Source organism: Phaenicophaeus curvirostris, chromosome 27, assembly GCF_032191515.1.
Source record: "Phaenicophaeus curvirostris isolate KB17595 chromosome 27, BPBGC_Pcur_1.0, whole genome shotgun sequence".
Classification (NCBI taxonomy): Eukaryota; Metazoa; Chordata; class Aves; order Cuculiformes; family Cuculidae; genus Phaenicophaeus; species Phaenicophaeus curvirostris.
In genome coordinates this window covers 585,991-607,094 of record NC_091418.1, presented here as the reverse complement: position 1 = coordinate 607,094, position 21,104 = coordinate 585,991, and the positions used below count along the sequence as shown (strand labels likewise).

The following is a 21,104-nucleotide window of genomic DNA, read 5'->3' as shown; positions in this document are numbered from 1 at the left end:
CCGCGGGCTCTGACTAGGCACAGCTCAGACCAGAGGGAGTGAGCCACTGCAGGGGCCTTGAAATGGGGGAGGAAAGGGCAACTTAGGATCATGGAATGGGTTGCGTTGGAAGGGACCTCAAAGCCCATCCAGTTCCACCCCCTGCCAAAGGCAGGGACACCTCCCACTGGATCAGGGGCTCCAAGCCCCATCCAACCTGGCCTTGAACCCCCCCAGGGATGGGGCAGCCACCCCTGCTCTGGGCAACCTGGGCCAGGGCCTCCCCACCCTCACAGCAAAACATTTTTTCCTAAGATCTCATCTCAATCTGCCCTCTTTCAGCTGAAAACCATTCTCCCTTATGCTATCCCTGCACTCCCTGATCAAAAACCTTCCCCAGCTTGAGAAATCTCAGGCAGCACTGGCTTCTTGGGCAGGATCCAGCCTCTCCCAGGAGTATCCCAAACCCTGCTTGGGATCCCCGCCACCAGGAGCGCGCAGCGAGCGAAGCCGGGGCCCCCATGCCTTGCCCCGGTTAGAGTGCAGGAGGGCAGGGGCCGAGGGAGCTGCACCAGGATAGGAGCAGGGAGCGAGGGGCTGCGAGGGCGGCATTGCTGGGAAAGATCAGCCCAGGGGAGCTCCTGCAAAACAGGTGCTGGTGCAGTGTTCCCGTTCACAGCAGCCCTGGGCAGGGAGAGCTGCAGCTGCTCCCGACGCGACACTTGTGTGAGCAGCACAAAGATCCTTTCTCTCCATCCCACTGCTGCGTGATCTTGTCTCTCCTGGCCCTGGTCGTGCGGACACGGCTCCGTCCTCAAGCGCTGCCCTCCACAGTGGGGCATGAGCGGCTCTCCCCATCCCTTGGGGTGTCGAACCATCTCTTCCAATATCGCAGCCCAAGGAAGGGTGCCGGCTGCTCTGTGGGCGTGGATGCAGCGTGAGCATCATCCTGGGAATAAGCACCACGGGCTGGTTCACAAAGCTGTGGGTCCTGAGCAGCAAGAAGGGGCACACGGCGCTGCCGCAGGCACCGCTCTGAGGGGCCAGAGCTGCTCAGCAGTGTCCTGGCAGGAGGCACCGTGGTTCCTCTGCGCCCCAGAGTCAGTGGCAGCCTGGCTTCAGGGGGGGCTGAGGGCAAGATTTGATGGTGCCGCAGGGGCATGGCCGAAGCTCTCAACAGCGCAACCGCTCTGCGTCAGAGAGGTCCAGTGTGGGGACTGGGAAATCCCAACAAACCCTGTGCAGGCTGCCCAGCAGGGCTGTTCTGGAAGCATTCACACTTCAGCTGATCAGTGGCTCGAGGGCTGCTCTCCCCAAGGTGCTCGGTGGCCACGCAACGCCACAGATCTCTCTCGGGTCCCCAGCAGCTCCAGCAAGGAGTGCAGCAATTTGCAAAAGAGCAGCTAATTCCGAATGCCCGAAGTGTCCAAGCGCCCTGGAGGGGCTGTCACTGCAGAGCTAACACAGCCTGGCACCACCACCTCTCGGTGCCCACCCAGCCAAGCACAACCTCTCCCCAAACAGCCACGGGGCAGCTCGTTCTGAGCCCAGCAGCTACCGAAAGCCGCACAAGGGCTCTGCCTGCACTCAACCCTCCTGGTTGGACACCCACGAGCAGAGCCAGCGCAGGCAGGGAGCGCAGGCTGGCAGCGCGCAGCACGGAGCTGGGGTGTCAGCAGGCACAGCTCCTCCCAGCACCCACCAGCGGCTCCGTGCTGCCAAGAACGAAAGCTCAGCGCTCCAGAAACTCCACGTCAGGATCTGTACTTTGCTTTCTGGCCACTTTTCTTCTCCTTCATGGGGAAAACAACACCAAGCGGCTCCAGAGCTTCTCCTTTTTCTTTGCTCAGCACTCACAGTGTTCTGGGAAGAGTCCACTTTCCTTTGTAGCCAGAAGACCAAAACCCAGGGCTCCAGATCCATCAGGAAGAGGTTACAAAGCATTTCAACATGGAAGGTGCAGGCTGGTGGGAGCCTCTTATGTGCTGGGGGAAGGGTCTGGCTTTTGCAATCCTGTTTCCCTCCCCGGTTTTCTCTCGCAGCCGCACAGGACAGGCACTTCTAGCAGCTCTGATTTGTGTTTCAAGTGATTAGTCACAGGCATCTTCCAATGCACACAATGCGGCAGCGATGTCCCGTCGCCGTCTGAACACCACGGGACTCGGTAACACAATGTCCTGCTGTCCGTCCTGACTCCCTTCTCAAACAGAGCAAGGTCAGTGAGCGATAAACAGCCGTGAAAACCAAACCGAGACAGAACGCGGAGCCGCAGCGTTATCTTCCCCTTATCTCGCTGCCCCCGCCACCCGCTGCGCTCAGGTCTGACCCTTCCCACGCAACAACAAACTCGTTCCTTATCCAACAGCACGACCTGCACAAGGTGGCTGGAGCACCTGCGGATGCCTCTGCCCTCCAACGTCCCCTCATGTCCCTGTCACCTGCCCCAAGCCACCTGCAGGTCCAGGGTCCAGCATCCCACCATGCTGCAACTGAATTGATGCTGGGACAGGGTGGGATCTGTTCCAGCCAGCAGAACACCACAGGGGTCCAAGAGCTCACACAGGTCACCTCCCCACCCAGCCTGCCCTTGGGACCATCAGCTCGCCTGGAAGGGTCTGCAGGGAAAGGTCCTGCCAGCCCCCTCTCAGCTGGATCTGCAGATCGGGGAGCAGGTGGCCTGGGAGCAGAAAAGGTCTTTGGAAGGAGGGACAGAGTCACCCCAGTCCAACGCCAGGGCTCAGGGAGGCAGCATCCCAGGCTCAGCTGGGTCCTGTTCCATGGACGCAGCATCACCTGGGTCCCTGGGCACCTGTGCAAGTGCCACCACTCCTCCAGGCCATCGAACCGCGGGCTCTGGCGTGTGACTAGCTCGCTTTCAAAGGCGGCAGCCCCCTCCCCAGCCCCTCGGAAACAGAGGCTGCTCCACATTAACGGCGTGACCGGGGGCGCATGGAGGCACCGAGTGTGATGGACAGGAGAGGGGAGGCAGAGGGCAAGGCAGGACCCTGCCCTTTGGTAACCCAAAGTACATCTCTGGCACTCGGGGATGAGGCGGAAAACGCGGCATGGTGGGAACAGCCCAAAAACGAATTCACAGCCTAATGAGCGTGTCCAGGTTCGCTCACCCTGCGGGTGGGAGCGGGGCTGGGACGATGCTGCTGCGGGGTGGCCCTGGCAGGCAGACAGCACCGTGGCTGCCAGGACGGCCCCGCTGGCACCGCAGCTCCCGCAGCAGCCGAGGCACAGAATTCCCCTTGGGAACGCAGCCTGGATGGCAGCGGGTGCCCTGGGAGCTGCCCCTTGCCTGGGAGGAGCCGGCGGTGTGAGTGTGTTACCGGCGTGCCTTCCACGTATGCTCAGGAGGGTGAGCCTGTTTGATCTCTGGATTCATCAGCCTGAAACGTTCAGCTCTTCTGAAACCTAAACCACAGCACCAGGTGCAGCCGTTCCACTGCTCCTGCCCGAGCGAGCCCCGCACTCGCCACATTAGAGGAGTTTAATCAGCCAGACAAACGCTTGGCTCTGCTCCCCGCTCCCCTGCCTGCCCCGGCGCGGCTCCCCAAGGCTCTGGGTGCCCCCAGCACCGCACAAAGGTCGCTGGGTGCTGGGCAATCCAGGATTCCTCTCTCCCCAGGCAGGAGCTGGGTGGCTGCAGGGTGTTCACAGTCCCTTTTGAGTGAAATGGGCCATGGTGAGGAGGACAACAAACAAAACAGCAGCAGCACCTGCCTGGGGAAAGCAGCAAAATGCACAGGAGATGTTCAAGGCCAGGCTGGATGGGGCTTGGAGCCCCTGGTCCAGTGGGAGGTGTCCCTGCCCATGGCAGGGGTGGGACTGGATGGGTTCTGAGGTCCCTTCCAACCCAAACCTTTCCATGATTCTATGCTCTGCTCATCTGAACTCTCTGCTCTTCCCTTTTTAACTAAACTCTTCAGGCTGGGGAGGTGGCACCACAGCCTGGATCCCACAGGGCAGAGCCCCATCCTGGCCCAGGGAGGTGGGACGGGAGCCCTGGGGTGCGAGGAAGCTCCAGCCTTGTCTGATTGCGGCTCTGCTTCTAAACAAGCCCAAAGGGTGGATGCCGGCTGCAAGAGCCAGAGCAGCCTGCTTGAGGTTTATGACTGCTCCAGCTTTGAAATGGAACCGAAAGCAGAGCTGAGCCTGGCGAGCGCGGGGCAGATGGAGAGTGTCACCGAGTGCGTAACTGTCACCGCTTGGGCCGGCGACGGCAGCAGCCAGGGCAGATGAACCCTCACCCCATATTCTCCACACGGCTCGAGCCCCCCGGATGGGGGATCCCAGCGCGCAGCCCCCCAGGAGCCGCGTTGTGGCGATGCCAATAAAGCAGCCAACAAAGTGGCGCGGGGACAATGCGGGCGGGGGGCAAGGGGCCGTGGCCACCGGTTGCCCTGGAGACCCCAGCGGGGCTTTCCGAAGGTATTTCCTGAAGAAAAAGCACACACATGCCCGGCAGCCCCACTAATCCCAACAGGAAGCGCTTACTGGGACCTGGGATTGGCTTCTTATTTAAAAAGCTCCTCGCAAGCTGCACCCCCTGCAGCCCGGGCTGTGCCGGAGGCAGGGGGGGATGCTCCCAGCAGCATCCCTGCACCCCGACTGCTCCTGGAGGGATGCTCCCAGCAGCATCCCTGCCCCCCGCGACTGCTCCTGGAGGGATGCTCCCAGCAGCATCCCTGCACCCTGACTGCTCCCAGCAGCATCTCTGCCCCCCTGACTGCTCCTGGACAGTTGCTCCCAGCAGCATCCCTGTACCCCGGCTGCTCCCGCAGGGATGCACAGCCCCATGCCCCTTCCCCAGGGAGAGGCTGCAGCCAGGAGATGCCGATGTCAGAGGTCAAGGTACCCCTGGCTCTTCCTGGGGGACCTGAAGCATCCTTGGCTCTTCCTGACCAAGCCAGGCCAGGGGGCAGCTGGCTTCTCACCACCCTCGGGACCCCAGCTGCTCCCTCCGCCCGGGACACAGGGATTTATGCTCCAGGCACCCCCGCTCTGCACAGCAAACGAAGCAGCATTTAATTAACAAGTGTGCTGGGAGTTTGCAGAGCTGTCAGAATCAATCCAGCCCTTTTCCCCCAGGACACCCCTGGCCACACTCCGAGCTCTGGGGCGCAGACCCTGCCCCACGGGCTCCCTTGGCTGCGGGACAGGGGGCTCCTGCCCATCCCGGGGGGCACAAGCGAACACCCCAGTCTGCACACGTGCCTATCGATTTCTGCGATAACGGATGGTATCGCCCGGTCCCTGGCTCACGGCCGCTTCAGGCAAAGTTTCTGTCCCTCTCCCCACATCCCTCCGGAGCAGCCGGGGCTGCAGCACAAGGGGCTCGACAACCAGGCAGCCCCCACCCCACAGACACCCCCGCACCCCTTCGTGCGTCTCCACTCGCTGTGGGGCAGCTCTGCAGCTCAGACTGCAGCACAGTGCTCCTGCTTTTCCCAAAGACTCATATTTCTTCTTTTCCTCCTCAATTAAGGGCTGGAGTGACAGCATCCGAGTGGAAAGGCGGGAGGTGGGGAACAATGCCTGCTCCCCAGGCTGGGAGGCGAAGGCAGCAGCGCGATGTCCCGCAGGACACGGTGATGCTGGGGGAGCCGGGGACCGAGCGGTGGCAGCAGCCGGGGTCTGGGGGAGCAGAGGTGCGGGTGGGGGCTGCGGGGCCCCTCCAAGCTCCTGGGTTGCTGCCATCGACAGCAAAAGTGCAGGAGGCTCCAGGGCTTGGCAGGGGATCTCTAAGCTGCTCGGAGGGCTCCAGCGAGGATTTGGCTACTCCAAATCTGACCCCTTGGAGCAAGGGGTGGGGAAACACTGGGAGCTGCAAAAACAAGGGCTTGGGGGGGGATAGAACACAGAGGGGAGGTGGGGAGGACCAAGCTGAGGGACACACACACAAGCAGAGGACCCTCGCTGGGCTGCCTCTGGGGATGCTGCCACCCCCCTGCTCCAGAGATGCACCCCCTGGGACAGTATCTGCCTCGCTGCAGCGGCTGTCGGGGCTCAGCGTGCCCCAAAAACAGCTGCCCCAAGCAGGACCCCCTCCCCAGGTCACAGCAGGACCCACTCCTCACACAAACCCCCTCAGCTGCTTTGCACCCCCAGCCCCCCCAGCCGGGACCAGGCAGAGCCCAGCGCTGGAAATGCCTGCACAGCAGCAGCGAGGACAATAGCGGACAAGGAGAGAGGAAAAAAATCCCCTCGGCAGTTTTCTGCAGGTTTCTATTTAACCTGGAGACAAAGAGTGGCTTTGTGAGGGAGCTGCTCATGGAAACTTCTTGGTTTTTCCCCTTAACCAGGGTTTTTTTACCACCTCCAAATTTAGGCAACTATAAAACTCACTAAGTGCCCATTAATATTTTATTTGCTGCAGATTTTTCAGGCGCGGGAGCGAGCTCCGGACAAAGGCAGAGCCCCCTCCCCACGCCACGAGGCCACAGCAAATCCTGCTGCGCTGCGAGGCGGGGGCTGCCGGCCGGGTGCAGGGGATTACTGGCTCCCAGAGAAGGGAGCTTAGCTGCCTCAGAACCGGGGGTAAACTGAAACCCCATAAACATCCAGAACAAAGTCCGGGAAAGCTGCTGCCTCCGTTGCAGAGGGGACCCAAGCGTGGCCACCACAGCCCCCGGGCCAGCAGGGACGATGCTCGTGAGCCGGTGGCGATGCTCGTGGGCCAGCAGGAACATGATTCCTCACAGCACAAGAGCTAGCCCCCAAACTCTCCCGGGCTGGATCCGGAGCCCATCCTAGCAGGCAACTGGGAAGGTGCTGGTGGCAAAGCCCCAGCCGCGGGTCCCATTCCAGCATCGGCTCTTCCCATCCCGCACGTCCCATCGGGAACATTTTGTTCCCACCAGCCAGTCCCGGAGCCAAGGGCCGCGCTCTGCCCCCGTTGGGCTCCTGCTGTGGCACTAATTGGGCTGCCCTGGTGAGAACCATGCTGGGAATCCTTTCCAGGGTTATTGTTAGCCTTGGCATGAGGCTGGCGAGGAACCAGCTCCCTCCTCTCCAACCTCGCTCCCTCTACCACCGCCTGACGCTGGTCCCCAAACCATCCAGGGGCTGTGAGGCTCCTTAAGCACCCCAAAACCTTTTTTTTTGCTCAAATTATCCCCAGGCCTAACACCCATACGCTTTTCCCAATGCAATAGCTGGGGCTGGGTTTGCAGCACCGCTCTCCTGGCAGCACGGAGCCGTCCCTAGCCCAGACACCACCAGGAAACCTTTTCCAGGAAGAGCAATCTCCCGAGAAAAACATGTTTACCGCTGTCAGCCACATCATTTACATAAGTGGGCAGTGAGCGTGCCAATGGAAAAATCTTGGAGCTCGTCCCCGTGAGGATGCTCTGCCTGGGCTCCAACCCAGCAGCCCCCAGGGACGTGCGCAGCTCCAGGCACCTCACGGGATGTCTGTCCCCCAGGTACCTGCTGCTCCAACCCCAGCATCACGGCATGTGGGGCACGGGGAGTCTGCTCCTCGCCGGGGCACCACGCAGCACCATGCCCGCGCCGGCAGCTCCAGCACTGGGGGCTTTGGTGGGAGGAAGAGGGAAGGGGGAGCGAGCCTTAAAGAGAGCCGCAGTGCCCCACAGACCAGACATTCTTGGGTAATTAAAACCAAAAGGCAGCAAGTCCGGAGCCCTGCGCCGCGGTGCCTGCTCTGTTTATTCTCCACCTCACCAAGGGGAAGGCCAAGGCTTTGAAATGCCAGAGCGGCGCTTTCTGCCAGGACTGGTGACCACCTCAGCCCGGCCACCGTGCCTCGGGGTGCCAGCAGCTCCGGAGCTTCATGGGAGCAACCCCCCAGCTACCCATGGTGGGCCACAAGCCCACGCTTTCAGGGGGAGGCAGCGATGAAAAGCAAGATGCCCTCGCCTGGGCTGCGCTCTCCAGCCTCAGCAAACCCTCCTGGGCTGCAGGAATGGCCTGAGCCAGCCCTGGCTCTACAGGCAGCGCAGAGGGCACTTGGTGCACACGGGGAGCTGCGACAAGCAGGGACCCCCCACGCAAGATAGCAAACCCGGCTCCACGGGCATTCCCAGTGCCAGAGCATCCTGGGGAGCTCCATGGGGAGCGTTCAACCCACACACTGCCAGCTGGCACAGTCTGCTCAAATCCCTGCTCCGAAATCCTCCTCCCCAGAGCTCAGCAGGGCTGGGTGAAGGCTTCACACACGTGCCAGGGATGCGGATCGTCACAGGAAAGCAAGTGCCGTGACACACCGTGAGTCCCAAGGACTTTATACCCTTCTCCAAACCAACAATGTCGGGTTTTGCCACAATTTCCCTCCCAGTTTGAACTGTACGGTTGATGCTGGAACCGTGCACGCATTTTTTGTGCCCGTGCAGATTGCTTTTACCCAACAAGACACGCCACATCCCACCATCCCCACGCCATCCCAGCCAGCAGCTCCCAGCGGCCACACAGCACCGGAGGAGGTGGCTGTGCCCTCGCTACAGCCCCCACGGCCGGACCTCGCAGCAGCCTCTGCCCCTCCTGCAAGGGAGAGCCGCGCTCCCATCGCCGGGCAGAAACGCGAGGGCGCCGGGTGCTCCTGGCGCGGCCGTTTGCTCGTCTTACCTTGGTCGGGCAGCGTCGGGGCCGGCCTGGCAGCGGAGAGCGCGGCTGTGACCAGCACAGCCCAAAGGATGAGGCACCGCCAGGTAAACATCCCACTGCTGCGGCTACTGCTCGGCGACTGGGCTCCGCAACTCCCACTCCATGGGGACCCGGGGATGGCCCCGGGCGGGCGCGGGGGGCGTCTCCGCCAGGCCGTCAGCCCCTCCGAGCTGCAAACGAGGAAAGCACAGTCAGGGCGAGCTGCAACCCCACATGCCACCATCCAAACCCCTTCTCCACCACCCAACCCCACATGCGACCACCCAACCTCTTTCTCCACCACCCAGTCCCTCTGTGCCCAGCCCGGCTCTGCAGGCAGGACGCAGTGGCCACCACAGGGTGATGCTCGCCCAGCATCCAGCCCCCAGCCAGCAGGATGCCCGGCAGGTCCCCGTGGACCCTCCACAGCCCAAACTGACCCAGCGCTGACTGGCAGGGTTCTGTTTGCCTGCATAAAAGCGCTGATGTGCGAGAGCGAAACTGCTGGTGAAGCAGAACGGAGCGCAGCAAAATCTCTCCAAACAGTGGGAGAGATTTCCAAACATCAGGTAAAGACTGAGAGATTTCTGCTCGCCCACGTTCCTCTGCCTGCATTGAGTTTGTAATGAGAAGAGGAACTCCCAGACACACCAAAATGCTGCAAAATTTTTGAAGCAAATTCCCCTTTGACCCAAGCCGGGTCTTCACCGTGTGGCAGCTCCCAGAAACTTCCCAGATGGAAAACAACCTCACAATCTTGACAGGTTCTGTGGGACAGGAGAGATGTTCCTGTTGGGCTCCAAAGGGCCATTTCTCCCCTGCAGGCACGACACCTTCCCACCTCTCTCCCTTGATTCCACAACACCTTCTGCCCAGGACCCAGCGAGGGACCATCAACATCTCTCTCCGCTGCAGCCGACCCAAGGCTTGGCTGTGGCAAATCCCACGTATCCAGACCAAACCCCGACGTTATCCACATCACCGTGCACCCCTGACGAAGCGGATCCCGCTGCGGCCCCTCTCCATGCCCTATAGGATCCGTAGGGCACGCAGGCAGCCACCCACTATGGAAACGCCTGCCGGAGCCGAAGGGGTTATCCAGCGCCCTGGCCCCGCTCCCACGTGCGGCGGATCTCTTTCCACCGACAGCTGTTTTCAGAGCGGCCGTGCAGGAAGAAATCCCCCGGCTTCCACGGCCAGCGCTGCAATTTGCTCTTGTTGCTGCCAACTCTCACGCTGGGCTCGCCAGTTGCCCATCCCCTTGGGTCCCTTTCCCCTTCCCGTGCGAGGGAACTGCGCTGTGTGGGGAGGTGGCAGAGCTGGGCTCTGGCACAGGGGACCCAACAGAGCCCGATCGTGGCTCAGGGTGCCCCAGGGATGTGTCCTCCATGGCCCTCATCCCTCCTTTCCTCCCACCATCCCTCCTTCCCACCGCGCTGGGAGCACAGGCTCTGCCAAAACACGTTCGAGGGGCATCCTGAGCAAAGCCCGAGCCCCGTCACCCCCGGCCGACTGCTCCCATCAGCCCCCCGTGCTCCACCCCCGCGCCACATCTGCGACTCCAGACATCCCGACACCGGCTGGCGTTAATGGTCCCGCTGGGCTTTGCCATGGAGCTCTCCCAGTTCATTGCACAACCGTGCACGCCGTGCCAGCCCGGCCAGGGCGCTGCTGGACCAGGACCGGCCGCTGGCAGATAGAGCAGGAGTGGAAGGACCAGGGTGTGGACAGGACGATGCCATCCCTAAAACCCCTAAAACCCTCCTCCGGGCTCCGCTAAGCACCTCCCGGGGTGCAGCCGCCCCTGCGTGCCCCACAGCCCTCGACGAGCACCCCGAGCTCACCCCGTTCCTCTCCGCTCCCCAATGCCCCGTCCCGAGCGGCCGCACCAGCAAGCGCTTCCTCCTGCCGTAAGAGTCTGTCTAAAGTACGCGCTGCTAAAAACAGTGAGTAACAATTGTAGTGAGTAATAACCCGCTACTCATCCTCCCCACGCACCCGGTCCGAGCTCAGCCGCCACCTCTCCCGTTCCAGAAGCGAGACCCTTCGCTCGCCGCCGCAACAGCTCTTCCCCAGGGATGGGCTGAGCCGGCTCCAAAGGGCTCGGGGGCACAGCGGGTGCTGCCCTGGGAGCTCAGCACCCCCAAACAGCCTCTGCAGCCCAAAGAGCCCCAGGTTCTGCGGCTCCGGCCGTGTCCTCCCTGCCCCAAGAGCTCCCGCCGGCGCAGGAGCATTTGGTTCCCAAAGTATTGACACAAGTTGTCGGGAAGGGCACCGCGGCACCCAGCAAACACGGGCGTTATCTCCAGCGCTCCCAGGTGCCAGGCAGCGCGCGCTGGAACCGTTATTGAATGTGAACAATTTATCAGAGGCTGGGAGGGGGAGGAGGAATTCTTCATGGAAAAATAAAAAAACAACCAACCAAAACCCAACGACTTTGGTATTTCTGGAAATTATTTTCTGTCTCCGAGTGGTTTTGTTTATCAACAGCACATGCTCCCCGGAACATGCCCTAATGCGGAGCGGCTGCGTGGGCCCCGCGCCGAGGGCAGGAGGGAGGAATAGAGGGAGGGAGGGAAGAAATGGATGGAGGGAGGGGAGCGCAGCGCCTCCAGGAGCAGCAGTTGCTGAAAAATGAGTCAGTGCTGGCTGGGCGCACAGCAAAGCCCTTCTCCAGATCCTCCTGGGAGCAGGCGCCTTCCAGCTGATTCAGGGGCTCGACAGCAGCGTATTTCCATGGCGTACGGATTACTCTGCCCTGCGTCTGGGAGAGTCTCTGGGAGGGAGAGGGAGGGACATGTGCCAAGATCCAGAGGCAGTGCACGGCCAGTGCTCGCTGTCCGGGGCAGAGGAGGAGGTGGAAGCAGCTCTGGCTTTGCTGGGAGGCAGGAGCGTGGGACAGGGACGCATCCTGCACAGGGTCGAGTCAAATCAAACATCTTGCTGGCTCCCCCGAGCCAAGCCCAACAGCACCCTAGGAATCCTGGTGTTCAAAGAGTAAATGCTGGAGGGAACGGGCAGCACAAACCCTTCCCTCCTTCCCAGAGGAGAAAGGATCCCCGGAGCCCCTCGCTGCCTGCTCCCCTAGGGCTCCTCTGTGCTCGCTCGGCACGAGGTGAGGGAGCGGGGAGAGGGCTCCTACCTGCGCGAACGATGGCATCGCTCTTCCCCGTGTTTGTACAGCTTTTATATAAATCCCAACAGGAAACCACTTGCCCGGGAGGACGGCGGCTCCAGCAGGGTGTGTCTCTGGCTCCCACCGGGCACCATCCCCGCTCCCCACCACACCGCAATTCGCTGCTCAGGGTGGACTCGAAGAACTAAAAATGGTAGGAGTGAGAGAGGAGCCCTGCCTGCTGCAGTTACCCCCGGCCACTACACCCACGAGCTAACCGGGAGCGGTGACGGACACCCCTGTGCCCACCTGGGCAGGTGCTGCCTGCCCTGCGCATCCCGAAACATCCTGGAGCAACCTGTCCCCATCATCCCCAGGGCTGCGCTTTCACCTCTCCCGCACCCATGAGTCACCCAGCTGAGCTGTCCCAGAGACACGGAACCTTCCGTGCTAGGGCAGCAGCCCGTGCCAAATGCTTCGAAGCTGAGTGTGGTGGGGAAGCCCCTTCCAGTCCCACAGCTCATCCCCAGGAACGCATCCGAGGTGCCAAAAGCAGGAGCTGGTGCAGCACAGGGTGCTTGGCTGGGGCAAGCGGGGGACACAGCCTGGGCTCAGCGATGCTGTGCTGTCCCACGGGGCAATCCCTGAGCCCCCCGTGCTGGTCCTGACGGCTCAGAGGGGCTGGGGAGGCTGCGGGCTGGGGCAGCTTCGCCTCCGATCACGCAGCTGTCGCCTCCCCGTTGGAGCAGAGCTGGCCTGGGCAGCATCCACCACGCCAAAGCGTCCCGAAGGCAGCTGCGCATCGGGGTGCCAGCAACCGGCGTGCAACACAGCGTGCAGAAAAACAACAGGGCAAGGCCAAATTCAACAGGGAGGAGAGCCCCAGCTCGGCTCCCAGGTCTGCAGGGCTTCAGGAGCCCACGTCCAGCTCGTCCCTCGAGGTGGAGGCTGCGCCGCCTGCCAGCAGGAGAGCTTGCCTGGCGCAGATGCCCTCCAGCTTCATAACACAGAAAGGAGACGCGATTCTTCCCTGAGGCTCAGCACCAGCAGCCCTGCAGGCAGCCCTGGGGCAGGAGGACACTCCAAAGGCAGAATTCCTGCAGGAAAGGAGAAAAGCCTTTCCCTCTCCCAGTGCTCCTCGCCCCAGCCTGCGGCTTGGGTCAGGAACCGAGTATTTGCTGAAATAAAAAGCAAACACGACTGCAAATGTAACTATAGGGAAAAACTATAATGCTTAAAGCAGACGCATGCTTGGAAAAATAAATATCCAACTGTGCAGCACACCTACGGCATTAACCCTTCCTGGCCCCGCACGCTGCAGCCCGCTGCGACGCCGTGCAGCTGCCAGGGGCATCTCTGGCACCGAATCCACCACACGCTGCGGGCATCCAGAGGTGGGGGGCTGGCCTGTGGGGCAGGAGGGATGGGGAGAGGCCCAGCCTCACCTTCAGATACCTGTAAAACCAGTTCAGTTTCAGAATCACCCCCAAATCCAGGGATCCCTACCCAGGGGCTTGGTTTTCAGACCTGCAGAGCATCTGTTGGTACCTGAAAATCACCACGGGGCTGCTTGTGGGCACCAGGACGCAACCAGAGCCCTGGCAGGGGCAGCAAATCCAGCCTGGGGGGAACCTGGATGAGGTTTTTGCCCCACTCAGCTCCACCAAAGGAAAACTGCTGGGAGGGGAAGGACACACACGTCTCCAGCACACTCATCCCCAACTGTTGCCTTCGTGCCCAGAAGCAGAAGGTCCCCAGCGGGGCAGGAAGCTGAACTGCCGGGATGGGACGAGCATCTGCAGCCCAGCCCCAGCCGAGCAGCCCCTTCCAGCAGCCAGGCTCGGGGGCACCGCCAGAAAACCACTGGGGCTGGAGGCAACACAGCTCCCTATCCAGTTTATGGCTTTAGGTAGACCCCAAAGCAGCCTGGGCTCGTCCCAGGGCAGACACCTCGCGTGCAGCAAAGCCTGGCGCCCAGGGATGTGCACGCGGGCTGCTCCCGCCCTCGCCCCACCAGGGCAGGGGCGACTTATTTTAATCCTCTCTGAGCAACACAAGGAAAAGGCAACGGTGCATGCCAGCCACCGCGGGGATTAAGGGAGGAAGCGCTCCTGAGGGGGGAAAATGGCTGCAGACCCTGGTGCAAGGGGTCTGCGCTCGTGGTCCTAGGGGTCTGCGCACCAGCAGCATCCCTGGCGCTGGGCAGGGCAGGATGATGCCCCCCATGACCCCCTCTCCTCTGTGTGCTCGCATCCAGCTGGGCAGGGTCTCCAGCCAGAGCAGGGGTCCCTGGGGCTGGGAAGGATGCTCAGTCACACAGACTCCTCTGTGTGCTCGCAGGGGTCCGTGGGGTTGGTGCTCCAGTGGCATCCCCAGTGCTGGGCAGGATGCTAACCCCCCCTGCACCCCCACATCCAGCTGGGCAGGGTCTCCAGCCAGAGGAGGGGTCCACACTCCAGCAGCACCCCCAGGGCTGGGCAGGGTGCTAACCCCCCCGAACCCCCACTCCTCTGCACGCCTACATCCAGCTGGGCAGCGACCAGGGCTCTCCAGCCAGAGCACATCACCGCCTCCGCCTAAACACGAATCCCAGTTCCAGTCCGGCTGGGACGCAGCCACCTCCGAGCCCGCCTGGTTTATTAATGCGAGCGGCTGGGCGAGCCACGCTGTTCGGGTTTAAACATTGATGGGAAGGAAGCTGCAGCAGCCAGCCGTGACACGGGGGACACGGGGCAGTAACTCAGCAATCCGGGCAGCGACGGGAATCGCCAGGCGCCTTCGGTGCCTCTCGGTGTAACACGAACGCGTCGCACATGGACACGCAGCCCCCGCTCGGCTCCTTCCTCGCACAAAGCCAGCTGGATGCAAAAAAAAAAAACTGCCAACGCTGCAGCCAAACCCGCCAGGCGAACCCCAGCTGGAGCGGGGGCTGCGCACGCCGGAGAGATGAGCATCGTCAACGCCGCGTTGGCCGCCACGCCGCGCTCCCTGCGCCTTCGCCATCCGCGAGCCAGAGTGGTTCCCAGAGACCCCAAAGAGTTGGGATAAAGGGGGGTCTCGGAGCCCCCCACCTCCCGCCGCCAGCCTGCGAACACAAAGGGAAAGGCGAACTCCAAGCCCGCGTCATCCCAAGCACCTCCATCCACAGCGCCCCAGCATCCCCAACCTCAAACAAAACCAAACCCAGATCCTTTTCCATCTTTTTCTGGAAGCCGCGAGGCTCCCGCTCAGCAACTTTCTGGGAGCAGGCGCCAGGCAGCAGCTCGGCAAGGAGCCCCCAGACCCCGCCGAGCTCCCCACAGCCTCGGGGGGTCCGGACCCCGTCCTGCGCGGGGCTGGGGGCGCAGGGGGCTCGCCCCAAGCACGGATCAGACCCACTGCGTTTCCAAACTGTGAACCGGGACCCCCTCAAACCGAAGCCCCCCCTCAACCGGAGTGTGTCCCCCCCCCTCTCTCAGGGTTCACAAACCAGAACCCCACAAACTGGAGCTTCTCCAAACCGGAGACTTCCACAAACTGAACCCCCCTCCGCAGTCTGATCCTCATCGCAGTCCATAAACCTTCAGTGCCTGCAAACCGGAGCTGCTGGGGGGTGGTGCAAACTGGTGCCCCCCAAAACCGGAGCCCCCTGCATCGTCTGCAAACCTCCTAACTGGATCCCTCCAAACCGGAGCTCCCCCACACCGGAGCCCCCTTAAACTTGAGCCCCCGGGGGGTGTGCAAATCGGAGTCCCCCAAACCAGATCCCTCCAAACCGGAGCCCCCTTAAATTCGAGCCCCTGGGGCTGTGCAAACCGGAGCCCCCCCGAACCGGAGCCTCCCCCCGGTGTGCACAACACCCAGCGCCGCAAACCGGGGTCCCCCCCAAACCGGAGCCCTCCAAGGTCTGCAAATCCCCAGCTCCCTCAGACTGGAGCCCACTCAGATTTAGAGCCACCTAAAACCGAAGCCCCCCCAAACCAGAGCCCCAGGGGTCCGCAAATCGAGCCCCACCGTGCTCCGCAAAGCCTCAGCGCCCGCAAACCGGAGCCTCCCCCCAAACTGGAGCCCCCCGAACCGGAGCCACCCCCCAACCTGGGGCTCCCCAAACCGGAGCCTCCCCCAAACTAGAGCCCCCCGAACCGGAGCCCCCCCCCCAACCTGGGGCTCCCCACGGGGTCTGCAAACTCCTGGCGCCCGCAAGCCGGAGCCCTCTCGAATCGGAGCCTCCCAGAATTGAACACGCACCCCAAAAGGAGCTTCCCCCGGGGTCTGCAAACCAGAACCCCCCAAACCGGAGCCACGCGGGGGTCCGCAAACCGGAGCTCCCCCAAACCAGAGCTCCCCCCAACCCGGTTCTTCCCCGAACCGGAGCCCCCCAGAGCGGAGCCGCCGCCCCCCCCCCCCCCCCCCCGCCGCCTCGTGGCGCCGCCGCCCCCCGCCCCGCACTCACCGGAGCCCGCGGCTGCCGAACAAAGGCCGGGGGTCCCGGAGCGCCCAGCCCGGCCCCGCAGCGCCCGCCCCACGGCGGGGCCGGCGGGAGGCGCTGCCGGAGCCGCGATCGCCGCCCGCGGCCCCTCCGGCGCCCGCCGCCCGCTCGCCCCGCCCCGCCCGGCCCTCCCCGGGCCTCCCGGCGCTCGGAGACACCGCGGCCCCCGCCCCCACACCGGCTCGGGGGGCGGGGATGCTGCGTTCGGGGCTCTCGCCCCTGTTGCTCTCGGTCCCGCGAGTTTCGGTCCCCGCCGCGCTCTGCACGAGTTGAAGTCCCCGAACCAGCCCGGGCTGCACCGAGCAGGGATGCGGGGATGCTCACCGGGGGATGCTCACCGCCGCAAAGGCCCTGGAGCACCCACCTCCTGCGAGCTTAAAGGGTCGCCAGACCCACGTCCTTCCCCAGAGCCTCCAGCCAGCAGGGTCCCAGCTGCGCTTCGCTCCGGGTGTTGCCCCCAAACCAGCCCAGGGATGCTCACTGCTGCGCTGTCGCCCTGTTGCTCTCAGTCCCGTGGAGAAGGCAAAGGGGTTGCCTGCAGGGATGCTTCTCTGTAAAGCAAGGCCCTGGGGGACCCGCTTTCCATGAGCAGATTCTTAAAGGGTTGCCAGCTCCACATCCTTCCCCAAAGCCTCCCAGCAGTGGGATCCCGGGGGTCCCCACCAGCCTTTGCACCAGTTTTACCCCCAAGACCAGTCCAGGCTGCACCAAGCAGGGATGCTGAGATGCGAGGATGCTCACCTCTGTGCTGCTGTCCTGTTGCTCTCAAGATGATGGAGCAAGAAGGGTTAAGAGGATCACTGGCACACCATTGTTTTTGCAGCCCAGAGGCAGCAGCACTCAGGCAGCAGGGGTGGGGACAGCCCCGAGCCACCATCCTCAGAGCCATCCAAGAGCCACTGCTGCTGCAGTCCCTGCTCTGCCCAGCTGTGTACCCTGGGCAACCCTTCTCCAAGGTTTGGAGCAGGAGCACAACATCTCTAACGCAGAGCACCCCAAAATCTCTCTACACGTGCCTTCTGCTCAGTCTCAGCTGGGACCACACTGGGCCCCCAAGCCAGAGGGCAAGGTGGGATATTGCCAGGGCAGGGAATAGCACCTGTCTCCTGGACCCTCCCACAGAGCCCCAGTCTGTGCAGCTGGAGCTCCCCCAGGGCTGCTCTGGCTCGGAGTAACACAGATGGTGCAGGGGGGTTCAGCCTCTGCGCAGGAAGCACAAGGACAGGAGCAGCCCCGAGTCAGAGCATCCCAGAATGAAGACGTCTCTGGCTGGCAGCGAAAGACCTGCGCGAGGCAATGTGCAAGCGATTAAGCTGTAAGAGGGAAGAGGACCAGCTGAATTAGCCCTGTCAATCACCAGAGCTATATTTGAACCAAATGCTGGGCACCCGTCTTGGGGAGCAGCCTCTCCCTGGTTCAGGCAACTGTTCCGCTTGCCATGCCAAACCCCATGACTGGTTCTTTCCCAGGATGCCAGATGTGTGGAGAGGGAGAAGGGGGAAGGTAAATAGGTCCTTGGGCCTCTGTAAGTATTTGCAAATGGCACAAGATGGGCAAAGCCACCCCTTGCTCCTGGGAAGCTCAAGGATTTGGCTGCATCCCGAGCCTCAGAATCCTCAGCATTGCCCGGGGGCTCAGCAGAGGAGGGACCATGAGCCATCACCATCACCAGAGCTCCCTGCCTGGGATGGGGAGAGGGCTGGGGGACTCAGCACCAGCCCCTGCCAGCCCCTGGCCACTCTCCTGGGCCAAGGGGTGACGTGCTGGGCTCTTCTGCTGGCATGGACACTGCACAGTAGTGTCTCCGCTGCATCTCAGGGAAAGATCACATCACAGCAGAAGGATTCCTGGCCTCAGGAAGGCAGGTGGGCAGCTGTGGTCCTGCCCCAGGTGTCTGGGTCACTGACCTCCCTAGGAGGCAGGGAGGTGGCTGGGAAGGAGAGGCAGCTCGCAGAGCTGCCTGGAGAAAGAGAGGGCCTTGAGAGGACAGAGCTTGCAGGGTTTTGTCTTGGCTGAGGAGGAACAAAGGCACTTGGGGAGCAGCTCCCTGGGGACTCTGCTGGAGAACCTGCAGCTTTCACAGCCTCCCTGCGAGCCCTCCTTCCTCCCACAGCGCGGGCAGGGCACATGGGATGCTGGCTGGCCAGCCCTGCTCCATCCCCTCTGCACCCCTGGGGAGGGTGACACACACACGTGTGCACACATGTGAACCCTCCAGGCTCCACGCGTGCACGTGGAGCCCTGCCGGGCTGCCCACCTCTGCCTCCGCTCCCCAGCCCAAGGCCACCGAGCATCCTTCCTCTGCCGCCCACCTCCGCACTCCAGCTCCCAGCTGCAGCATCCAGAGGCACAAAATCCACCATGGGGCGAATCCACCCCATCCATGGGGCGAATCCCTGCCACCCCAGGGCAGGGCGCAGCAGTGGGGATGCCGAGGGGCACGGGCACAGCCCCTGCGCTGGGGCCAGGGGAGCGTTTGTCCTCCCTCACCCACCAGGGCAGGTTTCCCTGCATCTCCAGAGCGGCTCCAGTGGGAACCCGAGTGTGAAGAGGGGGCACAGAAAGGGCTGAGCCGGAGGAGGAGAGTCCCAGCACAATAGAGCGGCTCCCCCCTGACCTTGCCTTCCCAGTTAAAGATCTGCAGCTCCCCCCTCCTCCCCACTACAAAGAGGCTCTTTTCAGCCCCTAATTCTGCATTTAGAAAACAAAAGCAGATGCATCTAGTTTAGGTTTGGAGAGGGGGAGGCAACAGCAAATGCTGAAGAACAAAGAGCTTTCCCTGACAGATCCCACTGACAAAGACTTTGTCAGCTCCATCTCTCCCTGAAAGGGCCGGGGCACATCAGGGTGCGGGGCTCCTTGCAGGCAGCTGGGGAGCTTGTGGCTTCCAGCCTGGCCGAGGGAGGCTGAGAATACACGCAAGAGGCAAGTGGGCATCAGTGGGTGCCTGAGCTAACAGCCCTGCCATGCCCCAGAGAGGCAGGACACCTGTGTCTGTTCCCTGCATCCTCCCTCCTCATCCTCCAGACACAACTGTTGCACTTCCCTGCCTCTCCCATCCCAGCCAGGCAGCTCCAGGCTCTGCCGAGGCTCTCAGGTGCGTTATCCGACCTTGGCAAACCGCCTCCTGCCAGCTGGAACATCTGATTCAGGGAGAATGGCTCAGCACGTCACCCCAAGGCCAGCAGCTCGCAGGGCTAGAGTTTGCTTATGCCACCCCAGAGCTGTCGAGCCCCTCTGAGGGCCAGTGGCCTTCAAAGGGCCTGAGCCCATCTTTTTTTTTGCCATTTCCCCCATGTGCTATATCTCATTTTAAATCATAGCCGATCAGGGCTCTCTGCAGCCTTGATGGGGCTGAAGGTCCTGGCCAGCCACGTCCACCACAAAGCCCTGAGCCTGCTCGGTGCAGGGCAGCTCCTCCCGTCCTCCCCCCCAGCAACTGCTTCCCAAGAAACCAGTGCTGGGAGCCAGGCAGGGTCCAGCCCCTCCAGCCAGGGCAGCAGCAATTGTCAAATACCAAGGAGCTCATTAAGACATCACATGATATTTTATTGTCTGCAGACAACAATTGGGGCAGACAGTCACACGGAGGTGTTTGCAGCCACGCCAGGAGCTTCGCACGTCCCCAGACTGGTGGCCCTGCAGGAGGGGCTCCCACCACCACCCTGGGGCAGGGGGACATGGGGGAAGGATGCTCAGAATCTCCACCCAGCACAAAGCCACAGCCTTCCCCGTGGTGCTGTCCTGCCAGAGCCACCAGGTGAAGGGCTGAAATGAACATTCCTTCACAATGAGGGTGATGGTGACACAGAGAAGTGGCAGCTGTCCCACCCCTGGAAATGTTCAAGGCCAGGTTGGATGGGGCTTGGAGCCCCTGATCCAGTGGGAGGTGTCCCTGCCCATGGCAGGGGGCATTGGAACTAGACTATCTTTAAAGTCCCTTCCAGCTCAAACCATTCTAGGATCCTATGATCTGAGAAACCTGTTGCCTGCAAGACCCCCCAGGTTTGGTTCACGCAGCCCGGGCTCACAGTGAGGAATCACCCCAAGCGGGTGAGCCCCGTGGTAACTCCCAGAGGCAGGTAATCCATCACAGGGCACCCGCAGCCTCCTCTCTCCTCTTGATTTGCTCGGAGGCAAGTGGGACTCTCTCATCTGTGAGGAGGATCATTCACTGCAGAGCATCCCCTGTACCACGCGGGCTTGACTTCTCTCCTCCCCCCCCCCCAATTGATTTGCAGCAGGAAATTAATTATGTTTGTTTGACATTGCCCCTCTCATGCCGAGGCTGAGCCCCGGGATGAATGTCCCACTGTTCCAGCTCGGCTCTCACACAGGGCTGTGGTGTTTAATAAGCTGTCCCAGGGGACCTCTGCTGCTTCCCACTTGCTGCACTGATACTCAGCTCATCCCAAGGCTGCTGAGGCTCCAGGGAGGCACCCACACATCCAGGCTGGCTCAGAGACCCAGGAACAGAGTGATTTAACCCTGAGTTCGCTCCCTATGGGGGGGAAAAAGGGACCCGGCTCTGGGCAATGGCTGCTAAGCCGCCCTGATGATGTGAAGCCAGGACACCCCAATGGCTGCGAAGGACGAGAGCTGGGGCAGAGAAAGGGCACTGCCTGTCCCCTTGGCTCTCACCCCAAGAAAGGTTCTCCCTCTCCTAGGATCAAACCCAGAAGATCTCCAGGGGCAGATAGAGGGGCTGGAGTCAATCAGAATAATAACAACAGCCTCCACTGGCCATTATCACACCATAGATGGAGAAGGAAGCTCCAGATAACCAGTGCCTGTAATTTACAGCATTTATAGCGATACAGGCAAAGAGCAAAAGAAAATCAGTGGGTAGATCTCCTTGGGCTCTTGAGGACACGCGGCCTTAACACGCACCCACAGAGCCCAGCCCAGGGATGCTGCTGCAGCCCCTCTCCA

General features: G+C 62.1%; 1 protein-coding gene across 4 annotated transcripts in view; it reads right to left on the bottom strand.

Moving 5' to 3' along the window:
* The window catches only part of FGFR1 (fibroblast growth factor receptor 1), a 29,671-nt gene extending 13,392 nt beyond the window's left edge, over positions 1-16,279 (bottom strand). For 3 of the 4 annotated variants that reach the window (XM_069877692.1, XM_069877694.1, XM_069877695.1), the window contains exons 1-2: positions 16,137-16,269; positions 8,572-8,780 (exon numbers count right to left, since the gene is read on the bottom strand). In XM_069877692.1, coding sequence (XP_069733793.1) covers positions 8,572-8,662 — 91 coding nt within the window. In that variant the 5' untranslated portion in view covers positions 8,663-8,780; positions 16,137-16,269. Of the gene's footprint in view, positions 1-8,571; positions 8,781-16,136 lie in introns of all 4 variants that reach the window. The other variant, XM_069877696.1, reaches the window with a different exon arrangement.
* Between the last annotated feature and the right edge of the window lie 4,825 nt (positions 16,280-21,104).